Here is a 22,192-nt window from a genome sequence, read left to right as displayed (position 1 = left end):
ACCGAGGTGATGCAGGCAGAGATCAGGGATGTGAAACGCAGTTCAACCTGGCCGGTAATTTTGGTGAGGTTCGGTGTGGTCCATCCTAATTCCAAGGTTCAGACAATGGCATATGAAGTATCCCATGTCTTATGGTTGGAGTTGGCATCAGTTCATCCTCCGAAGTCCATCATAATAGACTGAAGTGATGTTTGGCTGGCACCGGCTGCATTTAGTCATCATCATTCAGTGACACGTAGCAGTGGAGTCCAACACAAAGCAGGAATGGTGCTGGATCCAGCCGGTTCTGGTGACCTCAGAATAGGAGTCCCGAGGATGAGACAGGGAAACAAATAAAATAATATAAGCATAGATGCCATTCAATTTATTGCAGTTATAAATCATGATCAATGTTTCTGGTTTCTGGTTCCGGCAGACCCAACTAAAACAGCCTAATTGTGGGTTGGAGGATAAATTTGGTGTATGCCTGGCATAAATAGATGAGTCTTTAGTCTAGACTTAAACTGAGAGAGTGTGTCTGCATCTCGAACAGTGTTAGGGAGACTATTCCATAGTTTAGGAGCCAAATATGAAAAGGATCTTCCTCCTTTTGTGGATTTTGATATTCAAGGAACTATTAACTGGCCAGAATTTTGCGATCGTAATGAACGTGGTGGAATATAGCATGTAGAAGGTCACTTGAGTACTGCGGAGCTAGACCATTCAAAGCTTTGTACATAGTTAACAGAATTTAAAATTAATACGGAATTTAACAGGTAGCCAATGTAACGATGATAAAATGGGGCATATTTCTTGGTTCTCGTTAGCACTCTGGCTGCTTTGCAGATATGGATATACACATGGCCAAAGTTAAAAGACTGACAGATGAGCTCTAATGTGAAATCATCAAGTCAGTTCAGGAATTCAACATAACGCTCAGGTTGGTTTATGGATGCATGCATGGGAATCCTTATGTGTGAATCATGTGAAACATTAACAGACATGGAAAATGTGTATGATATAATATCTTAGTTAATTATTCTTGACAAGCTTTGATTTCTGAGATGCGCATAATAAATGGAGACTGCAACGCAGCCATCTGATCTGAACTTGAAATCACTCCGTGCACATTTTTATTCTTAAAGTTTATACTTTAGTCATATTGTCTTTACAGACTCACCATTTCATTGTCATTTTAGATGTTAAATTTAAAAGTCTATATCCCTGTGTTTGATGTTGGATAATCAGTCTAACAAATAATTTTTCTATAATTCAAAATAATTTGTTACCTGTTTTGACGTCATTAAATGTGCCTTTCCGAATAAGGTATTCGGTTTCGGGCACATCCCTAGTTGCCGGCATTTCTGAAAACTGCCATGTCACAACATGGCAGTGGTTTCTTCACCATGTCGTCTAGCTGTCGTGAGCCATTATTAGTTTGTGGTGTGAGACAGGTAATTTTATTGCCTGTCTGTGCTGATCTTAGTGACATGCCAGAAGACTGCCATTTCGCAACACAGTGATTTAAAACATACAGTGTTTTCTTCCAGAGGCTGGGGGGAAAACACATCTGTGACTTCAATGTTTCCCTCAAATTTGTGACATGACTCAGGTCACTTTGGTGGCAGTTTTTACTGTTGTTAGCAACGTGCCAGATGACTGCCATGTTTAAGAGCATATGCAGTTTTCCAAGCCTCGAGAAGGCCTGAAAAACCACCACTGTGTTTCCATGAGCGGCCCTCTCACTTTCCCCGCTGTCACTTCGATGCCTGTTTTAGCATTATGGGCAGAGTGCCACGCGGCATCTGCCAATAGCGTTGCTGTGATTCCACACGGGCTTCTGAGATTTTCCCTCCTGGGAGAAGTTCCCATAGCGTCAGCCACTGACACAGCATCTCGTTCCCTACTTTCAGTGAACCAAGGTTACAGTTTATAAGCCTTAATACAAATCAACCAGCTTTGAAATGAATCACTTTAAATGATTGAATTCAAAGCAAAAATATTTGAAAATAGAAATAATAGCCTACAAAACTGTCTACTTAGCTTGTTTAAAGTGAGAATTAATTATAGGCTATGCATATAGGTTTAATTGCATAAAGAATTGCAAATGATGTAGGCTAATATACTGTATATACACAATATACAGTACACTCACTGAGCCCTTTATTAGGAACACCAGTACACCTACTTATACATGTTATTATCTAATCAGCCAATCGTGTGGCAGCAGTGCACTGAATAAAATCATGACCTTCAGTTAATATTCACATCAATCAGCAGAATTTAATCTCAGTGATTTCGACCGTGGAATGATTGTTGGTTTGAGTATTTCAGTAACTGTTCATTTCCTGGGATTTTCATGCACAACAGTCTCTAGAGTTTACTCTAAAAACATCCAGTGAGCAGCAGTTCTGTGGACGGAAACATCTTGTTGATGAGAGAGGTCATCGGAGAATGGCCAGACTGGTTTGAGCTAAAAAGGCTATGGTAACTCAGATAACCACACTTGTAATGCAAGTCGAACTTTGAGGTGGATTGGCTACATCAGCAGAAGACCACGTCAAGATCTTTATTAGGACCATTGTGTTCCTAATAAATCCTAATAAAGTGTTCAGTGAGCGTATGTGTATCATATTATCATAGTATTTTCACTTTATAATAATTTTCCTAACTATTCTTATTTGTTACTGACTTAACTAGGAGGAATGACACACTTGAGGTTTCTTTATGGCCTGTCTTTGCTCAAAAAGCATACGTTTATTTATCCCTTGTGTGAATGCAGAAAAATAAAATAAATATACCTGAAGGACTGCTTTGTGCCAAAATTTAGTAATGGCATGCAAAGTCATTAAGCATGTCATAAGTGTAAAGAGCGGAAATGGTGAGTCCCCACCCTCTCTACAAAATGTGTGTCAGTGTTGGTTTCATTTCTGCTTGATGTCTAAAGACCACACTGTTGAAACGTTTCACTGTGGATCAGATCATTTGGATAGGAGTCATGGCTTACCAATTCAAACTGGCTGAGAAACTAGTTATACTCAATGACAGGGGTCAAGGAGTGCTAGTAAGGATGAACCATATTAAAAAGGTAAGAAGAATATGTTTTGTTTAAATATTCACAAACTAGTGGAAAAGTGTAATATAGGGAAGGCTATAATTTTTTCTTTTTAAAAATGCAATCAATATGCAATTCATTTTCAATCGATTGAAGCCGAATTAGTTTCTTTGCATTTTTGTAACATTCTATGTAAACAAGAATAAAAACAAAATGCACAAATTTTATGCTGCATTTTTTAAATGTATTTATTGATCAGCTTTAGGTCTGTATTGTATTTCTGGTTATAAATAGGGTTTGAAGTATTTGTATTTATTATTTTTATTTATATACTTTTTATTTGATAGTTTTTTTCTTAATTTTGTCACATTTATAAGAAGAAAGTATGTTCTGTCTGAATTTTGAAGATAAAGAGGAAGTTCATACAGGAAACGAACAGGCTTTGTCAGCTCTCTCTGTAAACCACATCTCTCTCACACAGTTAAGCATTTCCTCATTTCCTCTTTGTCTGAGAACATAATGTAACACATAGTCACACTGCAGGGTAGTGGTGGACGAATTATACTTAAGTATCAAAATTAAAAGTACTATTTTAGGACTATTTAGGAATTATAATTTTTTGCTCTGCACTAGCTCACTGCAAATAATGTCTACAGTTTTTGGTTACTGGCATCCGAAACCAAAAAGTATTGTTTTGCATGATGCAGCATCCACATTACTACTGTTTCCAAGTCGACTGCCATCTGCCAGCGTAACATAAGCAAAAAATTACTGAGCGACCTTTTTACTTAATTTACAGTTGTGTACCAAACGTACCCCGACCAGACAGTAAGGTCACACAATTAATAGTATTTTAACCACGATCACAGTTTCTGCCTCTCATGGCTATTAAAGCATAACCGTCTTTAATTAGTGAGCTAGCAAGCAGAAATGATAAGCCAGGTAAATATTCAAATTGTTGTTAATTTTCATTATATGCTGTCTACGGATGATCACAAGCTCTTTCGAAGTCCATTTTCACCTAGACCGAGCCATCACGCTCTCTTCAGATGTTCACCACTAACCAATCTCTGTTCACTTTCGAGCACGCTCTAAAATATCTTGTCGCAGAAGTTTATGGGTGCTTCTCAATACCCTAATGTTTCCATGTTTCCTCACTCCTCCGTTCTCAAGCTCATGACCCAGAAGCTGATCAGAGTCCACCATTATGATGGATGTATCTATTTCCTAAATGTTCAGAGAAGAGGAAACATGTTGAGGAAGCTTGAACAAGAATAAACTTGTGGATCTTGTTTAGTCTTTTTTGGTGAAACACCTGAAACACATAATTTATCCTCCTCCTTCACATCTGGCACAACAGTTTTAATTCATGTTTCACCTTTGTGGTTTTGTAGGACATTTTTAGAATTAGCCCCTAAGTATTAAGTCAGGTCTGCAGTCGCTGTCTCATCCGGATACTCATGAGGGGAGAAAGAATTGACACCAGAACATATCAGATCATTCTCCAATTAGTAACATAACAAATTACAAGAGGTAATCCAGAGCTATACGATTCTGTTTAGTCATTTCACTTGCGCCATTTAATTGTTCTTTTACCAAATCGAAGGCCCGTTTAGTTTTATTAAAGAAACTTTACTGATTATAATATAAGTAATTGATCCACTCAGTGTTTTTATTTGGGGATATCCATAAAAAAATTGATTCAAAATCACTAGCAATTTCGTTTCGGGCTTTGAACTGGTTTTGAATACCTCTAGGCTGTCCAACACTGTCTAGCTATACTTCAGGGTCACTTGAGGTGTCACAAAAGACACAAACACACACACACATGATGGTCAGCTGCCCGTAAACGTTCTCTCTCTCTCTCCTGCGCCACCACCATCCACAGGCTTAATTAGCCTGATAAGGGACCAGGTGTGTAAAATCACGACCCAGCCCCCCCTCCACCCTGTCACATTCTTCCCTCGTTCTCTCAGGCCGGGGAGCCCCTGGCATGATGTACATCCCCCCCTCTTTCCCTGGGGGAGGGCATGCCCTAAGCCCCATCTGCCGGCAGAGGTTCTCCCGCTCCAGGCGGTCGGCAGTGAGCCCCTCCCTGCTCGTGGTCGGCGGTCACTCAGTGGTGGGGCCACTTTTCAGCGGTTGGTAGGGGTCTCCTCTGCCCCTGACCGCTCCTGGCCCAGCTAGGAGCCCCTTCTCCCCTCGTGGTCGGTGACCAATTCCTCCGCTTCCGAGTTCCTCTGTCCCCCGGAAGATGGCCGCGGCTGCTCCGTTGGGGTTGTTGGTAGTGGCGAGAACTACAGTATGGCGTATCCCTCCTCCTTCCTGGGTTTCGGCACCAGTGTAAAGGGAGTTCAATGGAAAAAAGGAGGCGAGAACCGGCTTGACAATATAAATAATATTTTAAAGAAAAACTTGAACAAAAGACACAAACACACCATAGCGGTCAGCTGCCCGTAAACATTCTCTCTCGCTCCTGCACCACGATCTGCCGTCAGCCTTTATCCCTCTCGGAGGCTTAATTAGGCTGATAAGGGACCGGGAGTGTAAAATCACAACCCGGCCCCGCCCTCCGCCCTGTCCCAGAATGATAGAGTGATTTCACCTGACTACATTTACATTTACATTTATGCATTTGGCAGACGCTTTTATCCAAAGTGACTTACAGTGCACTTATTACAGGGACAATTCTCCCACAGCAACCTGGAGTTAAGTGCCTTGCTTAAGGACACAATGGTGGTGGCCGAACCTGCAACCTTCTGATTACCAGTTATGTGCTTTAGCCCAATACGCCACCACCACTCCACTGACTAGTACTCGTTCACACTTTCCCAGGTGCTGCTGATATGATTAGTGAAATTATGTTAGCTGGTAATTTTGTGCCAGGGCCAAAAAACTGTGAAATTTGGGTTTTTGTGATAAAGTTCATTTTTTTGGCAAATTAAGCTTTTTGCAATTATTTAAAATGCATCTGATCACTCTGCACAATAATCTAGAAACAATGTGAATCAACACCAAAACAACTGAAGCAGAAAACTTTGCGAAACACAACATTTATAGTAGGTCACTGCCAATACTTTTGGCCACGGCTGTAGACCAAACAGCTCAAAAGTTAGAAGCAAAAGGAAAGTTATTGGTTTTGTTCTGGTTGTGGTGCTATAGAGTTTGGCCTAGAGACCCAAACCTGTTCTGGGGGCTATTCATAACAACCCCTATCAGCGTGCCAAACATGATCATTTTCCTACGTGTGCTTCATAGTTCTGCCTTTAACTTCCATTAAGGAGGAGAGTTCTAGAAGAAGAACAATAAGAAAGCAGCAGCAACTACTGGGCCAAGCAAATATGCCAACCTCTGCACAACACATAGAACGCATATGATATACAAAGCAAGCACACACCACATGATAAGTTGCCCCAGGACAGATTCAAACTACTGGAACAATCCACTGGACTACAGAGCCATAACTTTGTCAGTCACAAAAGGGCCAAACGAAGCTTAGAACAACAAAGCCAAATGTACAGTCATTAAAATCAACTTTGTATTCATGTAACGTTTCAATAAAGATGATAATCACAATTGTTTGGGGAAATCCCTGCAACCATTCAGTAAGCACAATACAAAAATGTGCCACTCAGTCAACATCTTATCCAAGGCAAAGAGAGATGCCGATTTTAAAGTCAGAAGTAAATTTAAATAATGTGCTAACAAGCTATACGTGGTCATAATATGCACCGATTACACTCTGTTATTTATTTATTGACACTGATACTACTGCAAAGATGGGTGTATAAAAGAGTGTTAATCTGTAGTATAAAGACAAACAATTAGTTACATATCTTACTATGGGCAGATGGCACATGAGTGCACCAGCACCAGAACCAGTTTTTAAGTGGCTAGTTGTGACTTAATCACAACAACATTCCACATCAATATGCAGATTGTGTTTTATACCCAATTTATACCAGACCAGCTTCCAAGATTGTCAAAATCATGGTGACTGTGTAGTGATTTATCTACATAAACATTTGTCAAAAAATGTCTCCTTGAATGTTGACATAATCAAACTAAAGAGATTAAAATATGCTTCCTCACCAGCACAGAGAGAGACTGGCACAGGGTTCCAAACAGGATAAATCACCCTACGAAAGGCACTTTGAAGGGTAACAATTATGATAGTCATGCTGTAAGATCGCTTGAAAAAGGATTTTCAATAAATTTACTTAAATTGCATTGCGAATGACACTTATTTTTGAGCCCCACCCCACAACTTTTACCATGAAAGTTGATGTTAAAGTCTTCAAAGGAAATAGAGCATGGTGATGATCACTTCTGATTGGATCACACCCTGGGTATGCACAGTTCACAAAAAAGTTCAACAACATGTTTATTTTGTGTAGCAAACATTAACTATACTTAACATACTTACACTACACTAAGAGAGAAATTGTTTATGAGGATGCATTTAATCATAGCCTTTTTTCATAGCAGTACAAAAAACTTACTATGGGGCACATGCAGGGTAGGCATATTTAGAACGCAAGTGAAAAATGCTTGTGCCATGTTTGTTAACTTCATTTTACACCACAGAAGGGAGGCACATCACGCTTGAAGACGGGACTATTCGGACAGGATTAGATTTCCGGACATATGTTCATAAAGTAATTATTACAGTGGACGTCTTTAATATTTACCGTTGATTCGTACGGGATACGCAATGTCTGTAAAAATCGCAGAGATGGGTGTGTCTACAGTATTTACACACTGCTGTCACGTGTAACTGACCTACAGTGCTGGGCGGATTACTTGTGAATTGTAATAAGGTACTGATTACAAATTACATGACAAAAATACAACCAGTAATGCAATCTCATAGATTACATTTTTGGTGTAATCTAACCTAATTCTATTTTATTTTATGTCACATGCATTTAAGTACAGTAGGTTAATCATTTTAACATATAAGTACAAAAGAGGAAGAAAACTTATTTCATTCTTTATAACTAACAAAAAGAGCCTCACAAAAAGAGCTCCTAAAGATATTTTTAAATAGTGCATTAAACATTACATGAATTAAATAAACATTAAATCTAAAAGCAATTACAGTGCATGGCCAAAGTTTATAATTAAAACTGAGACATAAAGTTAATTTTAAATGCATGAAACAATAGCAGCATTACAAAAATGACCAAAAAAATCAACAACTACAATGTTGGCTAAGTCAAAGCTTTCACCTAAAAACACAGAAACACTTTTAACCCTTACTGCTTACTGATAGTCCATCACCTATTCCAAAGCTGAGGTGCGGCCGGTAGGCGACTCCTGCGCCCCTGGCAGCGACCCTGACCGCTGCAGGCGGTCGGTTAGGAGCCCCCTCTCCCCTCGCGGTCGGCGGCCATTGTCCTCTTCCAGGTGGCTGGGCTCCTCGTCCCCCGGATGATGGCCACGGCTGTTCCAGTGGGGGGGACGGTAGTGGCGAGAACTCTACTACGGCGAATCCCTCCTCCTTCCTGGGTTTCAGCACCAGTGTAAAGTATTAAATGGAAGGGAGGAGGCGAGAACCGGCTTGATGATATAAATAATGGTTTAATATGAAACTTAAACAAAAGGCAAACACACATATGACAGACATGTCCGTAAACTATCTCTCTCTCCCGCACGATCCCCTGCAGTCGACCTTTATCCCTCTCGAAGGCTTGATTAGCCTAATACGGGACCGGGTGTGTAGGATCACGGCCCGGCCCCGCCCTCTGCCCTGCCACAAATATATATATATATATATATATATATATATATATATATATATATATATATATATATATATACACTCACCTAAAGGATTATTAGGAACACCTGTTCAATTTCTCATTAATGCAATTATCTAATCAACCAATCACATGGCAGTTGCTTCAATGCATTTAGGGGTGTGGTCCTGGTCAAGACAATCTCCTGAACTCCAAACTGAATGTCAGAATGGGAAAGAAAGGTGATTTAAGCAATTTTGAGCGTGGCATGGTTGTTGGTGCCAGACGGGCCGGTCTGAGTATTTCACAATCTGCTCAGTTACTGAGATTTTCACGCACAACCATTTCTAGGGTTTACAAAGAATGGTGTGAAAAGGGAAAAACATCCAGTATGCGGCAGTCCTGTGGGTGAAAATGCCTTGTTGATGCTAGAGGTCAGAGGAGAATGGGCCGACTGATTCAAGCTGATAGAAGAGCAACTTTGCCTGAAATAACCACTCGTTACAACCGAGGTATGCAGCAAAGCATTTGTGAAGCCACAACATGCACAACCTTGAGGCGGATGGGCTACAACAGCAGAAGACCCCACCGGGTACCACTCATCTCCACTACGAATAGGAAAAAGAGGCTACAATTTGCAAGAGCTCACCAAAATTGGACAGTTTAAGACTGGAAAAATGCTGTCTGCTCTGATGAGTCTCAATTTCTGTTGAGACATTCAGATGGTAGAGCCAGAATTTGGCGTAAACAGAATGAGAACATGGATCCATCATGGCTTGTTACCACTGTGCAGGCTGGTGGTGGTGGTGTAATGGTGTGGGGGATGTTTTCTTGGCACAGTTTAGGCCCCTTAGTGCCAATTGGGCATCGTTTAAATGCCACGGCCTACCTGAGCATTGTTTCTGACCATGTCCATCCCTTTATGGCCACCATGTACCCATCCTCTGATGGCTACTTCCAGCAGGATAAGGCACCATGTCACAAAGCTCGAATCATTTCAAATTGGTTTCTTGAACATGACAATGAGTTCACTGTACTAAAATGGCCCCCACAGTCACCAGATCTCAACCCAATATAGCATCTTTGGGATGTGGTGGAACGGGAGCTTCGTGCCCTGGATGTGCATCCCACAAATCTCCATCAACTGCAAGATGTTATCCTATCAATATGTGCCAACATTTCTAAAGAATGCTTTCAGCACCTTGTTGAATCAATGCCATGTAGAATTAAGGCAGTTCTGAAGGCGAAAGGTGGTCAAACACAGTATTAGTATGGTGTTCCTAATAATCCTTTAGGTGAGTGTGTTTAAGTAATATCAAGAGTGCGATATGGCCCTACATCAGCAATGCTGTGATTCGGCCGCAGGCCAAGTGCCATAGGTAATTACAGCAATGCTGATGTAGGTATATATATATATATATATATATATATATATATTTTTTTTCTTTTGTTTTTTTTTCTTTCTTTTTAAACCATACAGTATCTAGTTCATTTTAAGTGCATAAAACAATAGAAACATTACATGAACAAACAGTACTGAACCTAAAATAAACAGCAATGATTCTGATAGGTCAAAGATAACAGCTAAAAAATCTATCTGAGGTGCATATCTTAATGTTGTTACATAAAAGGAGCATGTTCTTAAAATGTTCATCTGTGAGACTATTACTCTTTGAGGCAAGAATATGATGATGCTGATATGAAAATGAGCAATTATATACAATTTACTGCTGTTGCCTTGTTAATATGTAATCATGTAATCTATAAAAAGGTAACTGTAGTCCAATTGCGAGTATTATAAAATGTAATTTAATCCGATTACAAGTACTTGTTTTTGTATCCTGATTACATAATCCATTTAACATGTAATCTGTTACTACCCAGCACTGCTGACCTATTACTATGTTGATTAAGTCTGTGATTATTAGAAATTGATCTTAATGTCTGTCTAAATACAACAGTCTGTGATTATTAGAAATTGATCTTAATGTCTGTCTAAATACAACAGGACTACAATCTTATATTACACTCTTGAATTAAAAACATGGACAATGTCTTCACATTGTGTAATTTTATTTGTCCCTCTGGAATATATGTTCAGAAACACAGAGCTCAACACAATTTCCCACACTCAGTGTTCCTTCTAATTTTCCTAACCTAAAGAAAACACACTTGTTTCTTTCTTTTTTTCTTACATGGGTAAATAAAAACTTGACAGCATAAAATGCTTGAGAAGAACATGCATCAGTCCAAATGAAACAGCCAGCGTTATCTGACGTTGTGACGCACATCTTACATTTTCTGGTGTCTTCTCTTGACAACATCTACTTCAGACACTCAGAGAATTTATGAAACAATATTTAAAGGGCTCAAGGGCTGGAAAGTGCAGATTTACAGGCTTTTTTACCAACATGTCAATTCACGTGGGATTAATATTACCATGGGTTATTTGTACATTGCGTTTTATAGTAGGTAAAAAACATTTTTAAAAAACCCATCCGAATAGGGGGACTATGGAGATTTGAGGAGGATTTGTCACCGGTTCAGCGTCTCATTTGGTGGAGATTGTGGTGAGGAGGGGGCGTGTAATGCTGATGATTATCCCTGCCAGGCACACGTCGCTCATTGAGATCAATTGCTTTTGTGGAAGTTGACGCCGATCCCCTCTCCTCCCTATCTAGCAAGGATAGGATACAGAGTAAGGAGAATATTAGGGTGATTACCGCCGGCTTGAGCCCACATCGCTTCTCTTCTCAAGAATATACTTTTATTGAAAGGCACAAGAAGCACATATTTAAACGTCAGCCGAAGTTCAGTTGAGATTTGTGAATTCAAGTGACATCATCCTCCACTCCATAATCGGTTGTTTTAACATTGTGACTCTTTATTTTATAATGCAAATATCTCCATAAGTTGAACACCTAGAAGACTGAAACCTGTAATGTGTGTTATGTTTCCCTAAGTGCTGGCCACTAGATGGCGTCATTACTCACCTTGTGTTTTTCCTTTGGTCTGTGATTGATTGGTTAATTGTTTTGCTTCCCTTATTTAAAGCCTGTCATTTGTTCAGTCATTACTCAGTCTTGGTTGATTTAGAGATTATCCTGTTTTAAGTTTCCCCTCGCGACTGCTAAGTAGCTCATTTTGCAACTGGTTTTTCTGCTTTTTTGACTGTTTTATTTAATGAACTTTTGAAGCTGACTTTTGTGTCTGGAAGACTTCTTTTTCAAGTAAAAACGTTTTTGTGTGCTGTTTTTTGTATCCCATGTCTCGTTTTAGAGGAATCTCTGCAACTCTAGTCCAAACAAAGACTTAATTTATTGGTGGTTTAGTGGTTAATTTGCCTATCCATTGACAACAGAGACCTTGGTTCGAATCTGGGGTTCACCATGTGTCAGAAACCACTCTCATCTTGACCAGTGAAATTTGTGAATTTTTTCACAGCAGTTTTTTGTCTGTCATCCCTTGTTATGTCCACGAGTCAATAAGGTGAAAATAAGCAATTCCTATTAAATATGCATTCTGGTTTCATGAAAATGAACTTGTTTTAGATAGAGCCTGATTTGTGAAAACTTCCACAATTTGCATTTGATTTGAGATTTACTGCTTTATCCCCTTTGCCTTGTGTAACAGGATTTATGGAAAGGAGGAGGCGAGAACCGACTTGACAATATAAATGATATTTAATTAAGAACATACACCAAAAGACACAAACACACACATATGATGGACAGCTGCCTGTAAACGCACTCTCTCTGTTTGTTATGATTGTGGGAATGCAGGAGAAGCAGTTGGTCTTTATCACTCTCGGATGCTTGATTAGCCTGATAAGAGGCTGGGTGTGTAGAATCACTACCCGGCCTCGCACTCCTCCCTGTCACACCTTGTTTAATAACATCATATAAGCTCAATTGATAACAGTCAAAACCATTAGATAAAATCACAAGTTTCAGAAGAAACTAGATTTGTGAAAACTTTTACAGATTGATTTTACTAATTTTGATGGCTTCATACATATTGGCATTATGAAATATTAAGTATATGAGACATAAAAGTAAATAAAGCTGCAAGCAGCAATTACCAGGCTGAGCACTTAAGCAGCAGAATTAGCATCTTAGCAAGCATAACCGGCTCATCCAATGAGGTCAAAATCATAATTTTAGATCAAGCAGTATAAAGGCAGATTGCACATAGAACCATTTATGATAACTTCTGATCACTAGATTAATTGATTCACAGTGAAGTTTTTGTTTCTTAACCCTTGATGAAGCTCTCAATAAATATATGTCGACCCTCATTTAGGTTTCTGAGTCAACAGCTCATAAGCAGAGAAAAACGTCTAGGTTACGTATGTAACCTTCGTTCCCCGATGGAGGGAATGAGACATTGTGTCAGAGAAGCGACACTAGGGGTCTCTCTTGAGCGCCGATATTCACCTCTGAACTATGAAAAAAGGCCAATGAGAGTTGGCACCCAGTATTTGCATGTCCCGCCCCCGGACATACGGGTATTTAAGCGGCGCAAATATGGGAGTTCATTCAGGATTTTTCTGAGGAGCCGGAAATGGTCCGGCCACAACAGTGGCTCGGCTCAGCGACGTGGCAGGGGAGACACAAAGTCTCGTTCCCTCCATCGGGGAACGGAGGTTACATACATAACCTAGATGTTCCCCTTCTGTCACTCTCTCCACGTTGTGTCAGAGAAGCGACACTAGGGGTCCACTTATAAAAGTGCCATGCGCTGAGCCGTGTACGTGAACTGCTGATACAGGAGCGAGCAGGTATTCTTACGTGCAGGACTGTATCAGGCTGCACGTACCCTTCCCCAATGCCCCATTTAAGCCATCAGGATTTCTTATCGTTACCCTAGAGGTGGGAACAAGGTGCTGGCCGCCAACCTGGGAACGGTCCAAGCCTGGCCGGGCCTCTTTTCTCTCTATGTTTCCCGCATAGAGCAACTAAGGCCGGGGCCCTTACACGCATTGAGGGAAGGGGGTCTTAGTCCTTATTCAGGGTGGAGAAGACCCTGCGGAGGCCACGCCTACCCGAGAGGGGAGGCAAGTTTAAGTGGCAAAACCATCAGAGGCCTGACTTAGGGCCTATGTGGAAAAGTTGGTGTGGTGGTGGATCCAGCCTCATAGAGGGGGGAACATACAGCACGGCAACCGAGGCAGCCGTGACTGCCTAAGGGAAACACGGGAGTCCGCTCGCCAGAGGGGACAGAACCGTGGTGTTACACACAGGGGGAGTCCGAAGGAGGCCTTACCTGTGGAGCACCTATACCACTACAGGTAGCTTGCGGTACCCGCAGTGGCTTGGGTCGGCGAGTTCCTCCGCTGAACTGCGACCCACGAGGGCTAGGGAGGAATCAACCAGTGTCCCACGCCTGGGATCTCCTGGGAATGAAGGCGCACTGTTTCCCCTGGTTAGGGGGAAAGGCGCTAGGTGCAAGCGATTCACCCGGTCAGATCGTGGGCGTGCTACCGAGTTCTACGGGCTCGGTACCTGAGAAAACACGGGATGATACTGACTCAACTCGGAGATTGTAGAATCTCGCGAAAGTGTTAGGTGTTGCCCAGCCCGCTGCTCTACAAATGTCTGCTAGGGCAGTGCCCCTAGCCAGTGCCCATGAGGACGCTACACTCCCGGTGGAGTGGACTTGGACCCGCAAGGGGGGGGGCACGGCCTGGGTGTGATAAGCCAGGGAAATGACGTCGACAACCCAGTGGGCGAGTCTCTGCTTGGAGACAGCATTCCCTTTCTGCTGTCCCCCAAAGCAGACGAAGAGCTGCTCACAGCGTCTGGTGCTCTGTGTGCGGTCCAGATAAATCCGTAAAGCACGTACTGGACACAGCAGTGAAAGGGCTGGATCTGCCTCCTCCAGGGCAGCGCTTGCAGGTTCACCACCTGATTCCTGAAGGGTGTGGTAGGAACCTTGGGCACATAGCCCGGTCGCGGTCTTAGGATCACGAAAGTGTCTGCCGGACCGAACTCCAGGCAAGCGTCGCTAACAGAGAACGCATGCAGGTCCCCAACCCTCTTGATGGAAGCGAGCGCGATCAGCAGGGCAGTCTTGCTTTAGAGAGGGCCCTGAGTCCAACTGAGTCAAGCGGCTCAGGGGGGTCTCTGGAGTCCCGTAAGGATGACCGAGAGATCCCAGGAGGGGAACAGGTTAGGCCGGGAGGGAGTTATCCTCCGGGCACCTTTTAGGAACCTGACGATTAAGTCGTGCTTACCAAGAGACTTGCCGTCTACCATGTCGTGGTGGGCCGCGATAGCGGCGACATACACCTTGAGGGTGGAGGGGGACAGCCTCCTCTCCAGCCTCTCCTGAAGAAACACGAGCACTGACCTAACTGCGCACTTCTGCGGGTCTTCGGCTCGGGAAGAACACCAGTCCGCGAACAGATGCCGCTTCAGAGCGTAAAGATGCCTGGTAGAGGGGGCTCTGACTTGATTGATTGTATCTATGACGGTCGATGGTAGGCCGGCTAGATCTTCCGCATCCCGTCCAAGGGCCAGACGTGGAGGTTAAAAACTCACAGGTCCAAGATCGGTCGTAAGCCGCCGCCTTTCTTGGGTACAACGAAGTAAGGGCTGTAGACACCCTTCTTCGTTTCGGTTGGAGGGACAGGCTCTATCGTGTCCTTTAATAGAAGGGAGGCAATTTCTTCGCGCAGGAAATGGGCATGTTGGCCGTGTACTGCGGAAAAATTTATGCCCACGAAGGGGGGCGGAGACCTGGCAAACTGAATTGCGTAACCGAGTCGAATGGTCCGGTGCAGCCAGCGTGACGGGTTGGGCAGTGAAGGCCACGCCTCTAAGCTCCGTGCTAGGGGCACTAAGGGGACGAGTTTTTTGGACGTACTCGGCGGGGCTTCGCAGCGGTGCGGAACAGGTAACGCGGCGTCGGGAGGCAACATGGCGTCCCGAGGCTCTGGTGCTGAGAATAAACTCAAAGCACTTACCTTGCTCCGCGCACCCGGCAGGGGGCGGGTTCGTGACTGAGGAGGAGGTCTGATGCTGGCGTCCTCTGAACTCGTCTGAACTGGCCGGCCAGGGAACAGTCGTAGGGCTGAGGGCGGGGATACCGCGTCTGGGAAGCCGGGACCGTTGAGGCCTGAAAGCAGAGTGCCGTGAGAACGGCATTTGCGGGCCAGGTGACCCCAGAGACAACAAGGAAATAGCTCTATAGAGTGTAAAGAATTTAACCAAAAATTCTCCTCCCGGCCCTCCACCGGGGAATGGAGTGGTCTTACCAGCTCCGGAGCTAACGTCTCGGTCTCTGGGTCTGTCATCTCAGGAGCGCCTGGGAGCCTTCTGGGTCCTCAAGGGGATCCGTGAGACGATGGGCGTCCAACTTCTGCAGGGAGCTCAACGCTGGGGCTGAGAGCTGGGCCCACTCACTTGTTAGTTGAGGCGGAGCACCACTTTCTTTCTTTCTTGAAAGCTGCAGGAGGACGCCCTCGGCGAGCAGACAGGGCATGGCCTGTGGCGGCAGGTTTGCGGCAGGGCAGGATGCTTTTTTTTTTTTTGCTTGAAAATAGCCTTCGTCTGTTTCTTCACCACTGAGGACTGCTGGGCGAAGTCGTCAAGTGGTGTCGCCGAATGGACGGAGCTGGGAGATGGGGGCGTTTGAGAAAGCGTGCTTTGTCTGCCTCCCGTACTGCCTGTCCATCATTGCGTTTCTGGACCACGGAGTGGCCATCGCCTGTTTGAGTGCAGTTCCTGCAGCACGTCAATAACAGGACCACCCAAGTGCAGATTTTGAAGTGCCCTGGCCCGGTGGACTTGCAGGAGGGGGCCATGGCGTGCAGGGGGGAGCGGTCTGGGAGCGTTCTACCACCGAGGGTAGCGAGAGCGGAGGAGCGAGGAAGCTGGGCTTGCTCAGCTCGTCATGCAAGTCCGGCAAGGAATCTGGGGGGGGGTGCGGCTGTGAGCGGCGCACATGCCCGCGGAACCAATTAAGCCCGGGGAAGCATAGCGGACCTTCTTGCGTCAGGCTCAGACTGGGCGGAGACCCGAAGGTGGCGGCCCAGGCGAGTTATCCGCATCCGACGCCGCTGTTACACTCTCCGATGCAGCGGTGATGTCATCATCCAATGCCGGGGAGCTCGAGGGACCGGACGGTAGGCTGTTAAGTGGACCGCACTAATCCCGAGCTTGGGGGAAGCAGGCAAGCGTGCCGGGGAGGCGGGAGGTTTTCGAGGGGATTTACCCGGCGAAAGCATCCCGTTATTCTCCCCAGATCGTTCTCCATCGCCCGCAGCGCCTGCCTCAATCCCGTAGGAAGGGCGTGGGGGGCGGCTGAAATGGCTCTTTCTCACTACAAGAGAAAGCAGAGATCGCAACGCTGCCGCTGTTATGTTCTCACACTGAAAACATAACCCATTGGAGAGAATGCTCATCCCGAGCTTGGACGGAAACAAGCAAGCGTGCCGGGGAGGCGGGGGGTTTCGAGGGGGTTCACCCGGCGAAACGGAGCCCGTCACTGTCCCCAGATCGTTTTCATCGCCATGCGCCTGCCTCAATCCCGTAGAAAGGAGGCGGGCTGAAGCGGCTTTTTCTCACTACAAGAAAAAGCCTACGACCACAATGCTGTCATGGCTATGTTCTCGTACTGAAAACATAGACCATTCATAAAAACGCTGCCTGCCTGTGATCGCAACCCAGGAATGCAAGGCAGCTTTTATGGCCATCAGAGGTGGGGAGAATCAACGCATACAGAAACTACACAGAGGCGGAAAATCGTCTTTAAAAAGACGCGTCCTGAGAAGGACGTTCAACGCCGCTGTGTTTTGCTCTTTTAGAGCGAAATTCACTCTTTTAGAATAACTCTTTCGAGTTGTCTGCGCTGTCGAAGAGCCCAGGGGCAAGAGGCCCAGGGGCACAGCCATGCACGAATGAGAAAGCCACTGTTATGCGCCGTCAGGTCCAACAACATGCAGAGCGTCAGAGGATTAAACAGGAATTGGGTGTGTAACTCGCAGCAGACTGCATGCACGACCATCGGCTCCGAAGAAATGTTCTGAATGAACTCCCGTATTTGCGCCGCTTAAATACCCGTATGTCCGGGGGCGGGACATGCAAATACTGGGTGCCAACTCTCATTGGCCTTTTTTCATAGTTCAGAGGTGAATATCGGCGCTCAAGAGAGACCCCTAGTGTCGCTTCTCTGACACAACGTGGAGAGAGCGACAGAAGGGGAACCCTAGTTTCAGACAAAACTGAATTTGTGAAAACTTTCAAAAATGTATTTTTCTCATTTACTCATGGTATCATACTTATTTGCATTGTGAAATATGAATAAACTAAGCCATAAATATAAAAATAAATGTCTTATAATTCTACAAAATGACCACCAAGCTGGGTCACACTTAAATAGACCATCCTAATCTGTGAATTATTTTACAGTACAGTTTTTGTCATTTAACCCTTATTTGATTGTTCAGTTAAACTGTTCAAACTGATTCAAGAACTCAAACAAGAGTTAAATTACAAAAATGGTACAGTGATAGCCATAAAAATGAGTAAAAATCAAATTGTGAACGTTTTCACAAATCCAGTTTTGTCATTGTTATAGGTAGTGTTCCTCATGAATATGGCTTCCTAAAAGTCACACTGATTTTTTTTTTTTTCTGGAAGCTTATTGACAGGGATTTAAACAAGGATTAATAGCTATTACCTGAACTGTGAAACATTTCACAGATCATGAAGGTCTAATTGAGCCTGCTATGTGTGGCTGGTTGCACTACTTTTATGGCATGGATCTTTCAACCTGCCAATATGTATGAAGCCATCAAACAGAGTAAAATAAATCTGTGAAAGTTTTCACAAATCCAGTTTTGTCTTTTGTCACAAATCAAAAGACAAAACAGTTCACAAATCAGACTGGTCAAGATGAGAGTGGTTTCATTCTGCTAGGTGATCAACATATGGAGATATTTGCATTATACTCTAAAATAAAGAGTCACAATGTTTATCAACCGATTGTGGAGCACAGGGTGATGTCACAAATCTGAATTTCAAACTATCTTTACTGTGGCTTTATTTGGAGTTTTGAAAGTCATGTGACTTAGCCAGAAATACTGAGCTCCAAGTGTATCTCAGAAATGAAGAGCACTCTGAATTTATTATTTACCCTTCACCCCTATCTGCTGACCATTTGAGACTTAGTGATTCAGAATAATCAACGTTATGTCTCTAAATAACAGCTTTTATGTAAAGTTCACCAGGTTTGGATAGTTTCCATAAATATCTGTATTGTTAACCTATCAGAAGCTGTAAAGATGAGGTCAATTTGTTTGCACATGCCTTTAATTTCTGTTGTTTCGGTAATCTAAGTTAGTTTGAGGTTAGAGCCTCAGCTCATTTTCAGTTTCTGTCTTCTGCCTTTGGAAATGTGGTGAACTTTGTCTTCGGTAAACTCTCCCTCAAATGATTGAAACTCAATTTTGACTCCTGGTATTCATTAGTCATACTTTTCTCTCTAATGGGTCTAGCTGTATTGCCCTACACTTATTATGTGATTTTGCAGTCTTGTGTCTTATTTCAGATTTGTACAGATTCAAAACGAAGACCATTCTACCTTACTGACAAAAGCATGGAGTCTGCCATAAAATACATAAACAGAAAATTTCCCAACATCGACTTCAGGGGAAGCAGTGTGAGTATTTAAAATATTCATTATTTATGGATTTGAAATTGGGCTAGTGTTGTTTCTCAAATGCTGAATAATTATTTGACTTATTGCATCACAAAATATTTCTGCAGCAACATCTGAGTGGCATTCAGAAGCAGAAATCTGCTGTTGTGGATGGTCTCCACAGTTACTATGAGTCCTTCATTGATGTCATGGAGTTCAGGGTGAGAATTTGAACTACTGTCACCAATTGTCCTTTTCAAAGCAAATCAGTTAAATTGGTTGCCAACTCAGTAAGGCCCCTGGGCAACTATTTTCTCATACAGCTCCCATTTACTTGCGTAATGTATATGGCAAATGCTTTTATCCAAAGCGACTTAAAGTGCATTCAATGTATACATTTTATCAGTTTGTGTAATCCTTGGTAATCAAACCGATGTTCCTTGCATCGCTAGCGCCATGCTCTACCAGTGTTCTACAGGAACCCTTGAATGGATAAAGGATATCTTCAAAGCTGTTGGTCAAGTTATGTTTCAGAAACATGGGTTACCAATAAAGTCTGACAACAATGGTATAATAAATAATGCATTTTATTTGCCTGTTTCACGTTGATCCAGCTAATGTGAATATATTTCATGCTTAAAAAAAAAAATAAAAAATTTAAATAGCTAGAATGCTGGTTTGCTGGTCTCAGCTGTTTTTAAAGGGGTTTTTAGTACTTGTCAGCTGGTTAGGCTCAGTGACCAGCTAAAAAGAGGCATGCCAGCTTGTCCAGGCTGAGAGACGATCAAACCATCCGAGGTATCCTAGCGTTTTTGTTTGTTTGTTTTTTCAAACAAGTTGGGAGTAAGGATTGTCGTAATGCCTAAAATGTGATTGGCTCTATTGAACTTCCTGTCCTACAGTGCCAAATTAAGCATTTAGATTTCTCCCATTTATTTCTCAACAAATGGTCTGTCTCCTCTTTATATTGTCTTGGACTAGTATGAGTAGATCACGAATATGAGCTATATTGAACTGATGTCATAATGCACCTGTGAAAATTCCTGGAACTTAGTCTTAATGAACTGATTCACATCTTAGGGAACTTTCACACCGGCAGGAACAACTGTACTCTGATTCGGACAGCAAAAAACATGCCCAGTATGAAAACCTTCTCAGACTAACCAAAATTCACCACATCTGCACCTTTATACTTCCTTTAGAGAGAGGCTGAGGACAATTGTCACTTTCACAGTACCACCAAATACCCCTGTGCAGGGTGGTTCTGCATATGGGATAATCTTTAGATGAAATATATATATATATATATATATATATATATATATATATATATATATATATATATATATATATATTACTAGAGCTATAACCTCAAATACAAGGTTTTGCATTTTATCACTCTATGTATTTTAAACTGCAGTAATAATAATAATAATAATAATAATAAAAAAACATGAAGTTGAGTAAATGATGACATAATTTTCATTATATGTGAACCATCCATTTATATTTTTTACAGATCCATTCTTTCTTCTGTGGAACACAAAAGGAGATCTTGGGCAGCATGTTAGACTCGTTCACCATTTACTTTCACCATGTCTTTTTTCATACAATGAAAGTGAATTGTGACTGAAGCTGCCATTTTACCAAACATCTCCTTTCACAGAAGAAAGAAAGTCATACAGGTTTGGAACAAGATCAGGGTGACAAAATTAAAAAATAGGATATAAAAAATAGATTGGGAAATAATGGTATAAAACATTTTTATCATTATACAATTTTTTTGTTTTCAGGATCATGTTTATGAGTTGCTCAACACAATAGACGCATGCCAGTGCTTCTTTAACATTGTAAGTATTACACTTGAAGACAAGATTGGAATTAAAAAGAAGGCAGAAGAGTTTTCTATGTTTGTTCATCTGTGTACATGATTTCTTTCAGGCTGTGAATTTTGACCTCACCAAGAACTACCTGGATCTTATCATCACTTACGCCTCAGTCATATACATGTTGTCTCGTATTGACGACAAGAAAGCTATTGTGGGAATGTATAACTGTGCATATGAACTGTCCAAAGGAAACAGGTAATGTGATGACATTTTGAAAAACAAAATTTCACAATGACAATTACAAATGTCACACATTTACTCGTAATCTTCTAAAAATATTTATACAATAGATAGCAAGGATCAAAATTTATATTTTAATACAAACAGATGAGACATTTTGACAGACTGTTCCTTGCAGAAAAAATCTGTACATATACAGTATATATATATATATATATATATATATATATATATATATATATATATATATATATGCACACACACACAGGTGCTGGTCATATAATTAGAATATCATAAAAAAGTTGATTTATTTCAGTAATTCCATTCAAAAAGTGAAACTTGGATATTATATTCATTCATTACACACAGACTGATATATTTCAAATGTTTATTTCATTTAATTGTGATGATTAATACTGACAACTAATGCAAATCCCAAATTCAGTATCTCCGAAAATTAGAACAATGCGGCGTGGCATGGAGTTGATCAATCTGTGGCACTGCTCGGGTGTTATGAGAGCCCAGGTTGCTCTGATAGTGGCCTTCAGCTCTTCTGCATTGTTGGGTCTGGCGTATCGCATCTTCCTCTTCACAATACCCCATCGATTTTCTATAGGGTTAATGTCAGGCTTGCTGGCCAATTAAGAACAGGGATACCATGTTCCTTAAACCAGGTACTGGTAGCTTTGGCACTGTGTGCAGGT

General features: G+C 42.3%; 1 protein-coding gene across 1 annotated transcript in view; it reads left to right on the top strand.

The window, feature by feature from the left end:
* Positions 1-2,926: 2,926 nt before the first annotated feature.
* The window catches only part of nckap1l (NCK associated protein 1 like), a 154,780-nt gene continuing 135,514 nt past the window's right edge, over positions 2,927-22,192 (top strand). Inside the window, exons 1-5 of the mRNA XM_052101348.1 lie at positions 2,927-3,067; positions 19,330-19,440; positions 19,548-19,640; positions 21,213-21,269; positions 21,361-21,503. Coding sequence (XP_051957308.1) covers positions 2,978-3,067; positions 19,330-19,440; positions 19,548-19,640; positions 21,213-21,269; positions 21,361-21,503 — 494 coding nt within the window. The 5' untranslated portion in view covers positions 2,927-2,977. The remainder of the gene's footprint in view (positions 3,068-19,329; positions 19,441-19,547; positions 19,641-21,212; positions 21,270-21,360; positions 21,504-22,192) is intronic.

This window comes from Xyrauchen texanus, chromosome 32 (genome assembly GCF_025860055.1).
Source record: "Xyrauchen texanus isolate HMW12.3.18 chromosome 32, RBS_HiC_50CHRs, whole genome shotgun sequence".
Lineage (NCBI taxonomy): Eukaryota > Metazoa > Chordata > Actinopteri > Cypriniformes > Catostomidae > Xyrauchen > Xyrauchen texanus.
This window is presented reverse-complemented; position numbering and strand designations above follow the sequence as displayed.